Source organism: Cynoglossus semilaevis, chromosome 4 (assembly GCF_000523025.1).
Source record: "Cynoglossus semilaevis isolate Cse_v1.0 chromosome 4, Cse_v1.0, whole genome shotgun sequence".
In the NCBI taxonomy this organism is placed as follows: Eukaryota; Metazoa; Chordata; class Actinopteri; order Pleuronectiformes; family Cynoglossidae; genus Cynoglossus; species Cynoglossus semilaevis.
In genome coordinates, this window is record NC_024310.1 from 11,154,746 (window position 1) to 11,173,930 (window position 19,185).

At 46.1% G+C, this 19,185-nt stretch overlaps 1 protein-coding gene and 1 long non-coding RNA gene across 2 annotated transcripts; one reads left to right on the forward strand and one right to left on the reverse strand.

The window, feature by feature from the left end:
- Window positions 1-6: 6 nt before the first annotated feature.
- bmp16 (bone morphogenetic protein 16) lies at window positions 7-8,506 on the reverse strand. Its single transcript, XM_025055079.1, has 3 exons — window positions 7,911-8,506; window positions 2,766-3,142; window positions 7-1,104 (listed from the first exon to the last, which is right to left on the reverse strand). Exons 2-3 carry the CDS (start codon window positions 3,133-3,135, stop codon window positions 38-40), a joined length of 1,437 nt encoding a protein of 478 aa, XP_024910847.1. The 5' UTR covers window positions 3,136-3,142; window positions 7,911-8,506; the 3' UTR covers window positions 7-37.
- A 4,935-nt stretch (window positions 8,507-13,441) lies between these two features.
- LOC112486945 (uncharacterized) lies at window positions 13,442-19,185 on the forward strand. The gene is made up of 3 exons (XR_003049560.1): window positions 13,442-14,637; window positions 16,582-16,731; window positions 19,031-19,185. It is a non-coding gene; the product is annotated as an uncharacterized LOC112486945 (long non-coding RNA).

Genomic DNA, 19,185 nt, shown 5'->3' on the forward strand with positions numbered 1-19,185 from the left:
CTTTCCCCTTCAACGACACCCTCCAGTAGAGGGCGCCCTACCGGCAGCCGCAGCCCTCCACCACCATGTCCTGGTAGTTCTTCAGCACCACTCGGTCTTGAGGGTCCAGATAGAGGAGGGCGATAGGGCTGAGGGAGGTGGGGACGCAGCAGGCCCGAGGGACTGCTCCGTTAACGGAGTTCACCAGAGTTTGAACCATGGCGTGGCTGGAGGAGTTCATGTGGTCGGCCAGAGGGAAGCGACACTCTCCCAAACAGAAGAAGGCCTCGTAACCGCTGGGCGCTATGATCCACTTGTGCCAGCCCACGTCGTTGAAGTCCACATATAAAGGATGACGGCGGCACCTGTTGCGGGAGAGGCGTTTAAGTTTCGCAGCTCGCCCGCCGTTTCTTTTCACCCTTCCCGTGTCACTCCAGCTCACTCCACCTTTATCGCCTGCCCAGCCCGGTGCTGTATAAACAGTTTTTTTGGCCTTCATCCAGGTTTGGCCCTTGTTACGGCCCCTGCTGCTTCTGCTTCTCTCTTTTGACCCCTTTCTGCCCCTCGTTCTCTGACCACCACTCTGGCCCCGCCTTCCGTGTTTGACCAAAGGCTCTCCGCGACCGTCATGACTGTACGTCACCAAGAGTGGCCTCTCCTGCGCCCAGCTGTGCTCGTCCTGATCCAGAGACCTGCAGACCCTCAGGTGGCCCTGTTTGCGATTCTGCCGGTCACTGATGGCGGAGGCCAGGCTCTGCTGCAGGAGCGAGGAGGTGCTGTTCACCGGTCTAATCTCCAGCAGGAAACCCAAGCTCCCACTTCTGTCAAGAGCCTGATGGAGGAGCTCCGAGCTTAAGCTGAAAGCCTCCCAAGAACCGCCTGCTTTACGAGTGTTGGGGCCAGAGGTGAGCAGCCTCGTCTCCAGCAGGGCGGGCTCTGACTCGTCCGGGTGCTCAGAGAGGTACAGGTTAATACTGTGGGGCCCAGAGCCAACGGCGGCTCGGTCACTGCGGAGGAGGCGAAGCTCAGCAGACAGCACTTTCTCATCCTGAGGGATGGAGGAAATGTTGAAGGTAATGTGCACCCTGCTGTGGTCTTCTTGTTTGTGACGGTCTCCAAGGTGATCTGAGAGGAAGATAAAGAGAGAAAACAGGAACGATGAGGTCAGCGTGCTGGAGATGTAAGCATCGTGCACTCAACGGGGGAGACGTCTGTGAGTGGTATCTGTTTTGAAAAAGCGCAAAAACAGAAATAATCCATCGTCCTAAGGCAAATGTGTAACAACTGTCAGTTAAAAAATAGAAAATAGAAAATGCATTCTTAGACACTGAAACTCTAACGTCTTCACTCTGCTAATACAGCCTGCAAATGACCTCAGATCACTTTGTCTTTATCATAGTTTTGGCCTGTTGGTTTCCTTCTGTTGGAACATGCTACATCGTCTTTGACCTTTTATTGCATGTGTCAAACTCAGGCCCGGGGGCCAAATCTGGCCCGCAGTGTGATTATATTTGGCCCGCAAGACCATATCAAATATGTACTAGAGTTGGCCCTCCAGTATATAGCCCCTATACACTGCAGAATTGCTAGTATTAGCGGTGTATGCACTATGTTATAGCGCATACCTTTTTTTTTTGTAGGAACTCGAAAGACTACAGACAAAGAGACATAATAAGAAATGTATACTACTGATGCGTGTTTTATTTAATTTTTAAATAAGACACTAATTCAATTTAATTTCTCATGTGTTTATAATGTTCCGGATTCAGTGTTTACGCAAAACTAAAGTTTTGTTTTCTCAATAAATATTAAGTTTGGCCCGAGACTTCGTCCCAGTTTTTAATTTTGGCCCACTGTGAATTTGAGTTTGACAACCCTGTTTTACTGCATCCGAATCAACTCACTCAATTTGACCAATCAGCAGATGTGTACCTAATGGCACTGTTTCACCTCTCAAATTCCCACCAATAGACCATAGCAATAAAGAGAATGGACCTTTTATTGGTAGTGGAGTCCTGCAGTAGTATTCGTGGTTGCCCAACAATGATTAGACAGGTTTTCCTGACGACATCCACGAGGCTTAACAAACACTTTAGTCATGCAGGTGTTTTCAACTGATTTCCAAGCTACTGATAAGGAGAGTATGACCGGAGACCAGAGATAAGTTGGTCGGGGAACACTGCACGCTGACATCAGCATGCATTCAACCGTTAGCTTTTGTTGCTAACTTTACTAACCTGCACTTTTAAAAGTGTGCGTTATTCGCTTGTTTTATGAATGTAGCGATCAAGGCTTTTCCAAAGTTGACATTTGTTTTAGTGGAAAATAATACCGTGTAAAAAAGGCTATTAGCATAATTACGGTAGAGCTGAGAACAGACAGGAGCAAAGGCAAAGATGTGCGCACCCCGTCCCAACCCCCTTTCGTTTCTCCACCTAGTTTGTGGCTAAAGAGCCGCTAAGTGGTAGTTGTCGAAGCCAAGTTGCGCTGTTGTCAGCAGCTGTCTGCTGTTTTATTGACTGGTTCTACTGCCAGAGCAGTGATGGGAAGGAGTGATTGTGGCAAATGACTCACACCGAAGTGAACAATGGCTCAAAAATGACACGTGACGGGAACGCCTACGGCCGTGACAGCTCCTCTTTACCCCCCGTCCCATCTTATCTGTCAGGTGCGGATTGTAATGTTTTGATTGTAAAGCCTGGAGTCACGTCAATCCTGCTGCTTTTTTCATTAGGTGTATCTCATAAAGGGTAGGGTTCAAACCCCATGTGAATAGTCAAGCTTACCGCTGTGGTGGAAGCTGCGGACAGTGTTGGCCTGCTGGATGTGCTGGCTGGGGAAGCTGAACGAAGGATCCTCCAATAGATGGTACTGTTCCTGGTGGAAGCGGTAGAGATCCAGGAGGTACTGCGGCACCGGAACCCCAGACCGCGGGTCAGGCTGTGACTGCAGGCCCAGTCGGGTCAGCAGGAGACTTTGGATGGTGTGAGCCAGACTGGGCTCCAGGAGGGAGCTGGCAGTGTTTGGCTGTGGCACAGAGGAAGACACAGAGGACACCCTGCCATGGTCGATCTTGCTGGTGTCTCCACCTTGGCGACCAGACGAGGCTTGAGGTAGCAGCAGGACCATGAGGAGCAGGAGGTTAGCAGGGAACATGGTGGACCTGGTGGCGGGAAGGAGGAAAGAAAGAAGAAGAAAACAAGGATGATGTCACCTGCATCAATAGCTTGAAACACTTGATTGGTGCGTTGGTACAATCTCATGACGTAAAGGAAATATGATAAAGGATCTTTTAAGGAATCTGCTAAAGACATAGTTCCTACAAGATGCTGCAGGACTCTGTATATCATGCTCATGTCTTCTCCTTCCTGGACACACTAGTTTCTCATTAGTTCTCAGCATTCATGTGGCATATGTTCAAGAAATCTTCCGCTGAAGTTGTTTGCTTGATACTGCTGGCAGTAGTACTTTTGTCGCTCTCGTTTTTTGCTAATTTATGGCTAACATTTGACCCCCAAGACTCGTATATCTCCCAGGACGCCTGAGCAGGAGTAATTAAACCGCCTCTATGTGTACTTTTAATCATACTGTGCCGTCACATGCGAAAGAGATCAACGCAGTCCGAGACAGACACGCGACATTAATCAAAATCTGTGGACTAACACTGACATGTTATGGAGTCGAAGTATCAGGTCACCTGACAAAGGTTCTCTCTGCTCTACGTCACAGTGTATTTCAAGTGAGTTTTGACAAAATATATATACATATATAATATGTGTTTAATATGGGCTGCACTTTACTTCACTGGAGAGAAAACTATTTTTTGATTGACACCGCCGTGCTGCTAAGACTGGGACTTTACTGGACACCCTACAATTCAAGTGCAGTTTGTCAAATGTATTTATGTACAGTATGTAAGTGTTAACACTGCACCAATGTGTTTCTTTGAGTGAACGCGAGTTGTCCAAAGTAGGCGTCGTCTTGGATCTTTTCAAGTAAACAAATATGTACAGTCAAACTCTCAGTTCCACAACATTCATTTGTAAAAGCCATTCATCCGTTAATTAAAATGTACAAGAGAGGAAGCAGGAAGGTCACTCTCCATTTCTTATTTACAGTCAGTGCTTTAAACAGACTCCATTATGCATGCAGAGATGATGTCATCCTGCCAACAACTCGGTTGTACTCGACTAATTCGTGATAGAACTTCGGCCTCTTAATACTCTAGTAAGAGACTAGTAAGAGTTTAGAGCTCTTGGATCGACTCGTCAGGCCTGTTCACTTGTGTTTTGTTATGGATTCACCAACAGTTACAACTCTGAAAATGTCAAAACCAGCTGTGGTTACTAACATTTCTGTCCTGACAGAAAACCAACTCAGTGGTTGTCTCATCTCCCGTCACCCTTCTTCCCGGTGCGGGAACTTTGCCACCTGCAAGGGTCACACCATTACCTCTGTGACCCGGCTCACATCCTACACCTCTGTAGTGCAGCTGCTCAACGCTGAGCTAGTAATTAGCAACCAGTGAAGCTCAGACCCTCCCACCTTGACGAGGCTGAGGTGTAAAAAGGTCAAAGTAAAAGGCGTAAACCTGTTGACCTTTGGTCCGGAGTTAGAGAACTTTATTTGTGCGAATCCTCCGCAAACAAATTTACGTTGTAAAAAAACCAAAAAAAAAAAATATGGCCGTTGGATGACTAAACAGGTGGAAATGAACTTGCGATAATGCAAGCAGTGCGCAACCCGTGTCTTATCTCTGTCCTGAATCGTCTTATCTCATCTCTGGAAGGGACGGAGGATTGATTAGGTGCTGTGCATGGAGATAAGAGAGGTGTTTAAAACACATAATGACACTGTAATGACCGCTAATCTCATCGCACTGCCACAAAAAGGGTTAAAAGCAGGTCAGGGGGGGTGAAGGTGTGTGTGTGTGGGTGGGTATATTTTCCTGCGTGTGTATTTCTGTGTATGTGTGTGGATCATGGTATGCGGTTCAAAGTGCAGCCCTGGGAAAATAAGCCACTTGCAAGCGTGGGATTGCTGTTAGGTATCCATTAAACTCGATCCACCCCACCCAGGGCTGTTTTACCTGAGGCAACACAGCGCAGGACAATTACAGATTAGACACCGTTGTGCTGGACAGCCTCTCCCATACCGAGCAGGCTCGTAAAGCAGATTGAGGAGAACAACACCTCGTGGATCCTGTACTTTCCTCGTATGAAAAAAAAAAATCACCCGGGCGCCCGTGAGGTTCAAAGGTTCACACAACTATGTGGTCACACACCCTGTCGTGTGTTCTCAGGCTGTGGTCAAAGAATTTAGTCTAATGTTTATAGTAGAGGGTTTAGGAAATCTTTTTTTTTTTTCAAAATATTTATTTATTATGCGAATATATTAAACTGTCCGTAGATGGCAGTAATGCCAATAAAATAGTTCAGAACTGCTTTTAAAACCAAAAGATGAAGAAGAAGCAAGGAGAGTGAGGGTGGAAGTGGTGGTTAGCCGCGTTAGCTTAGCCAAACTGAAGGAGTCTTGCTAATCCTAGTGGGAAAATAAGAGCCCCTTTGTAACATATTTTACACATTTTTAAGCAAATGTAGAATAAAGTTTCTAAATTGTTTTCACATTATTTTAAAATATACTGTCCTTCCCAGTAAACCCCTGGACCACCATTCCAAACCTAATTGGGCTTGTACTTCCTGTTGTCATGGCTTTGGATTTATATAAATAATATTGTTATGCCAGAACTTTCATAGCACCACCTGGAGGTGAGTAAATGAATCTTGTTACAGTAAAACAAGCTATTTCTGTCACTTATTATTTCACACTCTGCCTTCTTCCTCAAAGTTTGTTTTCTTCTTTCATTGCTGATATGAATCTGCCACAACAATAGACCAATAAAAGGCTGGGAATTAGGGTGGAGTCACCCTAAATATGTGCGCACATGCAGCTCGGCCTCCTTGTGGACACACTGTATGCGAGCGTTCCTCCTTCGCAGACGGCAGCGTGACCCTGTTGTGTTACAGACATGGCAACCTCTGACCTCCGACGTCTTTAGTCGTGTGTCTCTGGTTTTATCTGTTCATTTCCAACACCCCTCACGCCCCCCCCCCTTCCTCCTTCCTTCTGGCACTCATTGACCTTTGACCTTCCGCTCTGTCCTCACTTGTTGTCGTTCGCTCTGTTTTCGTGCTACAGTGCCATGCATCACCTTCCCGTTCCTCCAACTCTCTATCTCTCTCCCCTTTTCCCCTTTCTTCCTCCATGGACGTTCCTTCTCTTTCCTATGCCTAAAATGAATGGTGTTTTTGCGGAAGAGTGCGGCCGACTGGTGCCGGGGGGGTGTAGGGGCAGAGGGCCGGAGTGTCACCGCGGCCGGCTGATTTATCCACCGCCACTGTCTTCATGTTATGCCTGGTCCCTCAACTTTCCCTTCCTGTTGTTCTTCCCCTGTTTCTTTTTTACAGAATTCCTCCGGTCACTCTCCCTGATTTCACTCCCTCTCTCCTTTCCTCCCTCCCTCCCTCCCGTTCTTCCAGCTCACTTTTTTTTTTCGATGCTGCTATTTCACTCTTTCAGAACATGATACACGCCACAGGGTTGACTTTTTTTTTGTTTTTTCTGAGCTTCTGAGCTTCATACGCCTGAAAATATGTCATTTTAGAAAGCCTCACACACACACACACAGACACACACACACACCTGCTGTGTCCGCCGCCGCCGCTGTGTTCACACAGCAGCTCCTGTGCCGTACCATTAAAAGACTTAACTAATTCAGCCCGTGTAATTATCCGTGAGGTTATGTCTGAGAGAGAGAGACTTCCCGTGTTTTAACAAGTCGTTGTTGCACCGCTCCGGATTCGACGGTGAGTGGAGGTGAAAATTGGTTTGAGTCCGGTCGTACTTTAGCTTTCTGAAGCTCAACAGATGAAATCATTAGAACAATATTACAGGTGACGGCTGCAGCAGCGCTTGAATTCATCCCAGCTGGAGCGATTAGCTGGCTAACGACCGCAGAGGTTAGGGACCGTACGAGGTTTAAACATGCTTACAGGGGAGGAAAGAGAGAAGCGTAACACGTATGCGCAGCCAGATGCTAAGGTGGCGCTGGGAGATGGACTTGGACGTAAACACACACAGTTGTGTTTATTGGTGCACTCTGTCAAAATGTAACTGAGTCGGATTATCTGAGATCGCGGAGTTGAACCTTCAACCTCAGCCTGACCTATTAGCACGTCTTGAAATCGATATCCAGTCATTTACGTTAAATCTAACTCCTAAAAGTGGCCAAACACCGCACAGCAAGTTTTGGACTTTTTTCTCCCGTTTGCACCTGATCTGAGCAGCAGCAGCAGTAGCAGCAGCAGCAGCTCTCTGACACTTTTATGTCTCAGCCCGCTCGAGGATGCCCGCCGGTCTCCTCGTTTGTCACAAGTGCATTGTGGTTAACAGGAGGCCTCCGCCGAGGACCGGCTCTGCCAGAGCGTCGGTGGAAAGACTGACACATCCAGGACTCAGGATGTCTGAGGAGCTCCGAGGCTGCTCCGGTCGTGCGTCTGACAGCTGAAGTGATGTGAATTACAGGAGCAAAACACACACACACACACACACACACACAACTCTGCTTTTCACATTAAAGCTGCGGTGTCGAGCCTCAGAGCCAGTGTTGCGAGTGCCGGTGAATTACGTGATGCTCTTTGAACTCATAACGGGCACATTATTCTTGGACAAGTTGCTTACTGCTCAGGATTTGGATTGAGCAAGCCGGTGTGCCAGCGGTGATTACAAATTCGTGTGCGTGTGTACGTGTACGTGTGTTTGTGTATTTCCCCCCGGGGGTGACTAATGGTTTCAGCAGCAGCACAGTTCCTGTGGCTTGTGGCCTGACAGACGTGTGTGTGTGTGTGTGTTTTCAGAGATGCAGTACTCACGTCCAGGTGTGGTGGGATGTATGCAGAGTCCATGGTTTATCCTTGAGCTCCAGTGTTAGGATCCCTCGGCTCTCGCTCCCGCTCCTTTGGGCAGAGTGGACAACAGTGGACAACCTCTCTGTTATTTTTCTCCGTTTCTACCGGTGTCTCTCCCTTTTCTCACCCCTGTGTGTCTCTCTGTCTCAGGGCAGCATCTGTCTGTCTCTCCCGTGTCTCCTATATAGAGCTGCTGGGTCCATGTTTTCCTCCCCTCACTTCACTGCTCGCTCACTCACTCAGTCTGTCATCCTGTTGTCAGTGTCAGATAAGCAAACTCTTCAAAACATCCACCGGCTTCCTCTCCGCCTGACCTCTGCCTCTAGGAAACTCCCTCTCTGTGCCGACCTGCACTTCCACCTCTGCTCGCTCCAAACACAGCCCTGCTGCGGGATGACTTCTGTCTGTACGTCTGTGCTGTCTGTCTGTCTGTCTGTCTGTCTGTGCCGTATCACTGACAACAACTCCCTTTTGTTCATAAACCTCCTTACTATGACTCTCTCCCTTCCTCTCCTCTCCGTTCCTCCCTTTTGTATCTCCTCCCATTTCCCCTCTCTCTCTCTCTTTCTCTCTCTTTCTCGCCCTCTTTGCATAACACACACACACACACACACCTTTTTTGGACTTTTTTTTTTTTTTGCTTTGCCATACAAAGTGAACAGCTGCTAAAGTCTAATTGACTCTGCTGACCACTTAGATCCTCCCAGAGAGTGATGTCACAGAGTCCGGCCCAGTGCATTGACGAGCCGTTAACTCTCTCTCCCCCTCGCCCTCTCTCTCTCTCTCTCTGCCTCTCTCATCTTGCACTCACATGTTTATAGGCGTGTGTGCATGCCTATATGCGCATGTAAACAAACAACACACGCAACGACGAAGGGAAAAAAAGAAAGAGCGGGAGATGAGCGATAACTGCCTGTTGATTCCCACCCACACTCGCCCACACCCGCCCCCCCCACCCTCCTCCGTGCCCCTCTTGGGGTCAGAGCCCCTTAAGCAGAGCCGACTACTATTTTCCTTACGTTCCCTCCTTTGGACACACTCACCTGCTGCTTCTCAGTGGCACCATTTCACGTTTCGGCCAACATGCTCGCGGACACTCACGCCGTCATTATAAATACGAGGCCTCGTGACACTGAGCAGCAGCACACAGATTCAGTTACAAGATAAAAGGTATGAATGGATGACTCACTGGAGCCGCCGTGAAGTCATACGGTTCGAGTTTTGTGATTGGACGGGAGAAAATAAAATACAGGCTGCGCCTCTCCACTACGGGTTGAAGCAAGGTGCATCTGTCCTTCCTGTGGGGGCGGTAGGGTGAATTTGTATTCATGGACTGGACCCATGAGAAAATGTCTCTTTAGGATGCATCGTCTCACATATTAGATCTCATCTGGAAAATCACTTGTCCGAGTCCCGGTGCTCCTCCTCTCTGTCCCCGTCCGTTCGCTCACTCCCGTCCACCCTCTCGCAAACGCACAAAACCCTCGTCCGCAGACCTCATTCATCCTCCGGCTGAGTAATTGTCCCAGTGTGGAGTGACTTTACACACAGGTACAAACTCACCTTTATCAATAAAGTTCTTTGTCTGAAGGTCAGGTCAGTCCGATTCAAGATATATCTGCGTTCACTGAACATAAGAGTAAAGAGGTCAAATGCTGGAAAAGCGTTCAACTACATATGTATATTTTCAACATCCGGATCTTGAACTAGATGGTAGAAATCCTAACACAGTGTTACTGTAAGTCCAACATAATCCCTGGATGGTAAACAGACCTCTGTCACGGAGTGTGTCCAGTGCTGTTTCATGACAACAAACGTGAAAAACGAGAGGCCGCGGCAGATCATTTGAGTCTGGCTCCAAAACTGGAGGAAGTGGGGAAACCACTGGAACTTGACAGCTGTTCAGCACCGAGAACGAACTACGGTTTATTTTATAAACCACATTTATTTTTGCTCCTTACAAAAACATGCCATCTGTGAAATATTCTTTCCAACCTATAAAACCACTTAGGTCGGGAGTAAAAATAGTGTATGTTTGGGGTTAACCAGCTTTAAAAAAAGAAAAAAAAGAAGCAAAAGTCACTGGCAGGCCGTGTAATGAACAGATGTGTGTGGCTATTCGGAGTTCACACGTCACACAGTCAGGGCCTCAGCTCAGCCTCAACTTCATGCCTTCTCCAAATGAGCAGCATTTCCAACCTCCAGGTTTCCCATCCTCTGGAAAAGCCGTCGGCCGCCTGTCCCACCGGCTTCCGACGGGGGTGGAGAGAAACTTTTAAAGTAATACCTCACCGCCTTCTTAACAAGCCATTCATCCTTTCTGCATCCCAGAATTCCCTCCTCCATACCGCTGCGTCCATCCACAATGAGCAGGCCTCGTCGGGAGAGGAGGAGGAGGGTGAGAGAAGAAGGTGTCTGGTCTCTTGAACTGCCTCTGTTTCAGCAGTGTTGTGGTTGCACCCTGGTCGGCCATCGGCATGAGGCAGAAACTATGAAATTCGGGTTGTTTTAAATTACTCCAGAAAATCTCATGACCAGGAAATGACAACTGTAAAAAAAACCCAAAAAAAAAAAAAAAAAAAAAAAAAAAACAGCTGATACATTTAAATAAAAACAATCCAAGTAACAATGATAAATAATAATAAGATTCAAGATTCATATAATCTATGATAAACAAGAAAATAAGGTGACCAGGACGAGCCAAGAAGAGGGTTAAAACACTGAAAGTAAATAAGACGATACACAGAATGCAATTATTTTAATTTTAGCCATGAAAATAGCAGTTAGCCTGGTCAAAATGGAACAAATTATGTAGCCCAAAAATTAATTTGAAGTTAATAAATGTAATATAAAAGAGCATACATTTACCTCGGGCATGTAGAATGATCCCTAAAATATCAATATTAAGTAAAAGCTAAATAAGAAGGTACCTAGAAGCTAGCCTAAGAAGTAGCCAATGAAGGTCTATAGCATACGTGTCGAACTCAAGGCCCGGGGGCCAAATGCGGCCCGCCAAGCCATTGTTGTGGGTATATTGCCAGATACTCGCCAAATAAAGAAAGTAAATGGTTTTTGAATCAAGTTAATTAGAATCTTTCATTGTTTCACTGTGTCCCACTGCGAGTTGGTACCAAATGACCTATGGACTGGTACTGGTCAGCGAACCAGGGTTTGGGGACCCCTGATCTATACAGTGTTCCATTTAAAACCGGCCCTTCAACAGGAACTGTATTGTTGATGTGAAAATGAGTTTGACACCCCTGGTCTATAGGATCAAATTGTCCTCAAATAGACACAAAACACCTTTCGAAAAATCACTGTAAAACTGTGTTAAATGTTGTTAATTGTATTAGAGCGACAGTGGCAGACACGCCGCCACCGTCACACACAGACCAAAATGGAGCCACGCGTACATTCAAGTGTGCAGATTCTGACATTGACTTAATAGCTCTGACTTTTTAATGGCTCTGACTTTGAGCAGAACAGTTGCAACAACTCGGCGTGTGACTCTTTGATCAGGGGATATGCCGTTGTGAATATTTATGTGGACAGTGTAAAGTATGTGGTATTAATCTTACTGAAGTCGTTCGGCAGGACAGTTTTGGTGGCTATATGTCTATGCTATGCTATATTCGCATCACGATCGAGCTGAGTTAGGGACACAGCAAAGAACGTAAAAAACATTCATCATCGACAGTGTTCACCTGCAGTGGTATTACCCTCTGTTTGCATTTTCTATAGGTGTAATTTCCCATCAAAAGATGTCTAAGTGGTAATGTTTACCACAAGGAAAAAGACTGGAAAGTATGAGATAGGTGTTTGTGCCCCTGCTGGCCAGATATGGTATATCATCAAGAACTGTGATTCAAAGTGAAAACTATGCCTTCATTTTTTTACCTCTATTTCACAATATTAAACAAAACATTTGCCTGTTGATTTGAATCTAATATGATATGATACGATGCAATGCGATGCGATGCAATATGACAGTGTTTGAAAAAACCTTTTTTTCTGGAGAGCCATATTTTAAGTCACAAAACTTTGCGACCCAAGTCAATAGACATTATTCATAAACTGCTGGGAAACATGATGCAAGACGACCCAAAAAAAAACCCATCTCTTTTGCCCCAACTGAGGGTCGCGACCCAGTCTTTGAGAAACAATGCGATACGATATAATGCGATAGGACAGGATACGGCAATGAACCCTGCTTTGACGACAGTGACTAATACTAACATGTCAAGTGTTGTTTGGGGAACACATGGAAACGATGGTGCTTAAGGACCTCGTCTGTCAGTCGTGTTCCAAAATTTAATTTTCCTGAGAGGAGCACATCACGGAGCACAGTGAGTCATGAGAACAAAACTCCACGGCGTCAAATAAGTGAAGATTGATGTTCAGACACTTGACAGGATCGATGTCTCACCAGGAAGTGGCCTGAATGATAAACATGAAGTGCCAGAGAGTCGTTTCTGTGACGACCTTACATTTACCTTCACTCAGTCTCGGTAATGAAGATACATTTTTCTGGGTGCCTTCAGTGTACGAGCGTGAAACTTGATTAATTGCCTGTTGTTCATACTTTTTCATTTTTGTTTGTAGTAAATTGTCGTCCTACCTACTCCCCCTTAAAGAGGTTCTACCATTTAAAGTTATTATTACTGAGTACTCTGCTGCAGAACAGAAGCAGAACTGATTGAATTGTTTGGGTTACACAGCAGAAGGGAGGTCAGTGCTCCTGCCTTACTGCAAAAAGATCAACTGTTCGATACCCAGCGAGTATTTCTGTTTGGAGTTTTCATGATTAAAAGTTTAGCCTGTTTGGTCTGTATTCATAGGATGCAAGTACAGTAGTCCCTCGCTATTTCGCGGTTCATCTTTCGCGGATTCACAACTTTGCGGGTTTTTGAAAACTGTATATATAAAATATACTGTATCCCGGATTTGGATCTGCAAGAGATGTCACAGGAGTGGGACGACGATATGGTTCGGTCGGTCCAATTTTGCAACAAAATCAACGACGTCGTGACTGCCTACAAGCTACTCTTCGACTGGAAAAAGAAGCAGCGGAAGCATCTGACGATCACAATGTTTTTGCAGAATCACAAACAAGAGCCGGTTCCTGCTACTACTACGGATACACCTTCGGAAACCGTGGAAGAGGTGCCCCAAGAAATGGCGCCACCCTCTGGAGAGACGTAAAATCAATCACTGGCTGCGCAGTAAAAGTCACCATCATCGTTTTACTGCGCATAAATATGGCGTCACTACTTTGCGTAAATTCAGTTCTCACGGCAGGCCTTGGGACCTTGCTACCGCGATAAACGAGGGACCACTGTATTTTTATATAAAGCACCATTTTTGTACCAAGGACCGATCGGTATCAGCCGTTACTGCGGACTAGTAACAGCGTGCCATTGTTGAAGGATCGTTACATTTTCAAAATAAAACATCTTTCAGACTTTATTCTGTTCAGTATCAGAGTCTGAATGACTTATTGTTTTTAAACATGGTCAGATTGTTTCAATGTGTGGAATACAACCGGTGAAGGCCAACATGGCTTTCCTGCAGGTGTAGTAATGGGAGTAACCACGAAGGCTGAGGACGTCGCAAACTGAGGAAGCCCTCTGTACGATAATCTTAAGATTTACCCAAACTCCAATTCAACCCTAAAAGTAATGATACATTTGCATTGACTTACATTGATTATTACAGCCAGACCATATTTTAATCAATAACTAGTTGGGAGCAGTTAGGTTTTACATCTTTATCTCTTCACTTCACCTGGAGACTGAGACGGTTCCTGGTGTCTCATTTGGACCAGGTTTTGGTCTTCAGAAGAGTACTGCCAAAAATGGTTTCCATTAGGTACTAAGTACACACCCCACACGGACTAATACCAGTGCCACACAAACAATTTTTATTCACTGGCGTGGAATTTCTGGTCAAGTTTGTACAGCGATAAGATTTCATTCCTTTATCCTGAAGTCATTGTTTCTGCAGGGAGAAGTTGGCAATGTGTGTGTGAGAGAGAGAGTGTGTGTGTGTGTAGCGTTGGTGAAGTAAAGCCACGTGTCTCTTTAGATTTTTGGTTTCACTTATTAAAATCAGGTAATCTGAGTGAGGTCCATAATTCCATTACCTGATAGTTTCCCCATCCTGCATTTGTCTGTGCGATAGATGACAACGCTTCACCATTAAGTTGCCTTTCCTCAGTCTCTGCACGTCAGCTGACTGGGCATAATTCTCTATTTAAAAAAACAGATTCATTTTGACAAGTGTTACACCTAGCACTAGTCAAAATGAAGCCAAGAAGTGTTATATGTTGTGTTTTTTTTTGTTTGTTTTTTTTCTTGGTCATTCACGGTTAAGATAGACACGGTGTCCATCAAGTCAGATATTTTGGACTAAGGTCTGGATGGTCCAACCTCTCTTGAATCCATGGAGAAGTAGGAGGTGGCAATTAAAGCAACGTGCTGCAGGTGTGTGAAGGTCGAAAGCTGAGGCCTCTGATTTAGAAGCATTGGTTAAAGAGGCAGTGTGAACCTAGGCCTTAAGAGTGGCAGCGGTTTCTTTATTTGCCCAACTGTGGGGTCATGGTACTTCGTTGTAAAAACATTTCTTCTGTCCAGTGAGAACAGCAGATTCGGTTCTGTCTGAGTTGCAGCTCCACAGACGTCCTGCAGAACGGGTATGTTGATCACTGTAGTAATGTCTGCTTGTATTTACGTTGCTCATTATATGTTGCTGCATGTATAAGTGTAAGAGGGGAGGGCAGAGGGAGAGGGGGGTCAGTAATAACAGGAAATTAGCCCTCCGCGTTGACCCAAACCTGCCCTTCTGATTGGCTCCTTGTCTAAATAAACAAACAAAACCAGGCCGACGCACTCAGCCCACGAGCGGCAGAGCCCTGCTCCACTGCAGACTAAAAATAAGGAATGCGACGTTCAACACAAACAGGAACACCTGCAGCTTCGGCCAAGGCCACGGTCATGACAACCGATTGCACCGCATGCAAACAGTTTATAGTGGGATGAGAGTGGGTGGGTGGGTGGGTGGGAGAGATTTTACAGATGGACTCCAGTACGAGATAGTGGACAGTGGGGTGAGGAACAGATAAAGGGCGAGAAGGAGAGGACGTATGGTGGAAGAACGTAAACATGTCAAAGAGGCAGAGGGATGATGGACAAGTTCTGGGATGTGGTTTGAGTGGGAGTCAACGCAGCAGGACCAAGACCACACGACTGACTGGAGGAATGTGAGAAAGGAAGTCAAAAGTTCTGAGACGTATGGAGAGGGGAAAAAAAACGTACTGTATTTATAAAAATGTCCAACTTTTCCAACTTTTTTCTTAAGTCTTAAAACATCTGCAGCAGTGGTTTTTATCAGCGGATTCTTTCTTTGTAGAATTCCGGACCATGTCTTTGATACCAGTGTCTTTGTCTCATAAAAGCTAAAATGCTAAAAAGCTAAAAGCCTTCTTTACGCCATCTATGGGACAAACGTGGGTACTGCAGGGAAAGAAGTATACAACCCAATTTAATGATTTGGACAAATTTGGTGGGCCGGATTACGAAGATGAACGGGCCACATCTGGCCCCCGGGCCTTAGTTTCCCTATACCTGGACAGTCCATCTTATGTTTATTTTTTTATTTTTTTAATACCAGCGTGTCAGATCGACCTACTTCCTCATCGCTGTTTGTATTTTAATTGTCACGCCTCCATTGACTGCACATCACTGCCCGCAACCTGGGTTCCACTTCCTGTAAAAAAACGTTAATTATTTCTGCCATAAATTTGCTCAACACATACATTTCAAAAGTTCCATTTAATGTGAACATACTCCTGAGTTTCATCACTGAAGGAATGGTTTCTAGAACCAGCTGCGCAGCTTCTGTCCCGCTCCTGCGCCTTCATATTTGCGACCTGAAGTCTGTGTCTGTTTCTCATATTCAGTCATTGGTTGAAGCAGGGCCACATTCCAAGCTTTAATCTGGGAAGTCTCGTCTGGCACTTGTTCGCGAGCTCCTCTGCGAGGGTGAAAAGGCTTCTGTTTATAGCTGCAGCACCTGTTCGTGTTTATCCCACAGTTGTATAAAACACAGGTCGCCTTTTATGCATCAAATACGCAGGGCAGCGTTTCGACTTATGGTGACGGCAGCGGCTAGGTGCAGAGGAGTCTCTCAGAGTTTGTGATTTCGGGACTCAAAGGTTCTTCTTGGTATAGCCGTGTGTGTGTGTGTGTGTGTGCGTGGACTCGCCGTGTAGAGCGTACTGGGCGTATGCGAGCCTTATTTACGCAACTGCTCCCTGAGTCTAAGTGTGCTGCTTCCAGATGGTCCGGGGTCAGAACAGGCCTTCTGCTCTCTCTGCTCCAGATGTGTCCAGGTGTGGCCCGCAGTGCAGTGTCACGCCATGCAGCCCAGACTCCCCTTAGACCACAACACGGGGTCACAGGGTCAACCTCATGTTCTGTTTGAGTGTGTTGATTGTGTCTGGATTCACTGCCGTCTCCCTCTCTCTCTGTCTCTCTCTCTCTCTCTCTCCCTCTCCTAAGTGTGCTAAAGTGAATGAAGCTCTGGAGGTTGAATAAAGTAATTGAGTGATTCATCTCTCTGTAACTGTGTTTGGCAGGATGTGGCCGTCTGTCCAGACAGTACAGCTGTGTCCATTGATATCTTCATCAAGGAGAAACACGGGTCACGCTTAAGGACGGGGGGATCTGGCAGCTTTACAACAGGAAAGGAGCATCGGAGCCTCGCATTCTTCAGCGTAAGCCAGAGGGTAAGCCAGAGTCTATGGGCTGAATTTAAACAACGATTTTATACGAAAAGACGGATGAGCATCTGCAGTGGAAAATATAAGGTGGGGCGGGGGGCGGGAGGGGGTCGACAAAGGAAGATGTTCTCTCCACTGGTCATCTTGGCTCTGTGGGAAGTCAGATTCCAGCTCGCAGATAACATCAGCAAATAAACTTTGTGCAGGCGTGCCGACGTGCCGCGAGTCAAGCCTGAACTCTTTCACCTGTTAGCACACAAATACAGTAAACATATGTGGCCACAAACTCTCTGTCTGTCAAATGATTCACATTTCCAATCAGAATAATGACGTACACCATATACGACAAAAATGATCACTGGCTCAGAGGGAGGAAAAAAATAATAAAAATAAAAGTTTTGTAACTGAAGTTTTTGCAACTTGATAACTTGTATCAGTAATTTAGGTATTACGTCGTACGCCGTTCTAAACCACTGTAAGTAAGTAAAATACATCAAATTTGTATATTCTTAAACAGCCTAGCGGGCCGTCTTCCATTTCAGTTTGCCAATCAAAATTTGCTTTTTAATTTTTTTTGCCTGTGATACATTTAAATATTTAATTTTCCCTGATTTGGACGGATTAGTCAGATTGTCATTGGCCGTGGTTAATTGCCTCGATGGAGAACTCCACCTTGGTACGGTGCTCATCTAACAGTAGCGCACGCTCCCCCCTCCATCCACCGCATCCTTCATTCATATTCCACCTCTGCCTCTATTTCTTTATTCCACTGTTTGTGCGACAGAGTGATGTGACAGTAGAGAGCAGACAATGTCGGGTTACCCTGGCAATTTTGGGAAAGAGGACGGAAGTGTCCTGGGCGGGCAGCATCCCTCCTCCCGATGCGCTGTGACTTCCTCCGATGATTCATCAGCTCCGCGCCATGAAGGTTGGCGACCCCAATCTGAGTTAGGCAGGAGAAGTAGGAGGAGCGGGAGAAGGAGGCGGACGAACGAGGGGGTATAATCAGGAGGAGGGGACAGGGATGCTTACTTCAGTGGCACTTGCTAATAGGCAGATGTCCTTGTCCGTGACACAAGTAAATCACGTCTCCTGTGGGTTGGAATAAAAGAAAGAGAGAAGAGAAGGGAGGAAGGAGAGTGAGGCAGAGATTGAGATTGCTGTCTGAAGGAGTTGGGCCGGAAGTACGTACGTGCGTGCGTGCGTGAGCGAAATTCGCAGTAATTAGTCCAGTCACTGGGCCCGAAAGGCTGCTGCCGTGAAGATGAACCGTCAGGAGGCTCCAGTATTTGAATGAAGTGACACAGTGATTTGCTTTAAGACTATTTAGAAGTGTTCTAATAAACCAGAGAGAAAACCGATCTGTGACCTGAGTGTAGATGCCAAGTCAAATTTAAAACTTCTTCATCTGTGACAAAACCAAAACGGTTTCTCTACTATTCTGTGTGCAGTGTCGATATCAAAATAATTATTTTTTTTACAGAAATTCGGAAGCTATATTTGACACCAGGTCACAAGCTTCACAATCCACTTCCTTCGAAATGCTCTTTTAGTTTTGGAGGAAAAAAAGATGGCGTCAGATCAAAACCCACTCACAAAACTGCAGTCATTCTCAGGTTGGGTTGAGAAAGTTTGCGCTGATTTCAACATTGTTTTTGAACAGATCAAATAAAACAAAATGCAGCTCATCGCTTGACAAAGATATTATAGTTATTATGGTATTAAAGTATGCCTCCCAGGAAAAAAAAAATCATATTTACAATTAAAAGTCTCTGTGCATTTCTAGATGAGGTCTTCAGGTCACGTAGCGGTGGAACGGCGGTTAGCGCGGATGCCTCACAGCAAAAGGGTCGACAGTATGTTTCCTGTCTCAGATGAGTGTGGATTATCGAACTCGGTGTCGGCGTCAGTGTTTCGGGGCCTTTAACTTGAACCAAGTCTGACAGCAGGATCTCAGCAGCGCCACCGCTGACTGCGTTCTCACGGCGACTCGGTCCAATCAGCACAGATATCAGATTGGTTCACAGAGTAAACGAGCAGCATCTTCCTGTGTTTACTCCTGTGGGAAAGGGAGCGGACCGCGGTTGTGTCTACGGCCTCCGAGATAAACGAAGATGACTTTAATCTTCTGCTAATTGGTGCTTTTAATATACCTCCCACTCCTTCGTATGGCTTCCTGTCTAGACTGGGCTGGTGCACTACCTATGCATATTCAGTGTTCTATAGGACACAGTGTTCGCTCCCACGTAAACCTGCGTTCTTATTCTCTAACAATCTTGACCGTTTTGTGTTTTTTTTTCTCCAGAAATGGCCTCAGCTGGACTCTCTCTTCGGCTGCTGGAGTCGGGGAGGCTACCAAGCAACGTTTGCGCCTCACAATCACTGGAGCTCCTCCAACCTTCTCCCTCCGACAACAGGGCAGTGAGAGTGACTCAGCCGTTCCGCTGGTGTCTGGCCGTC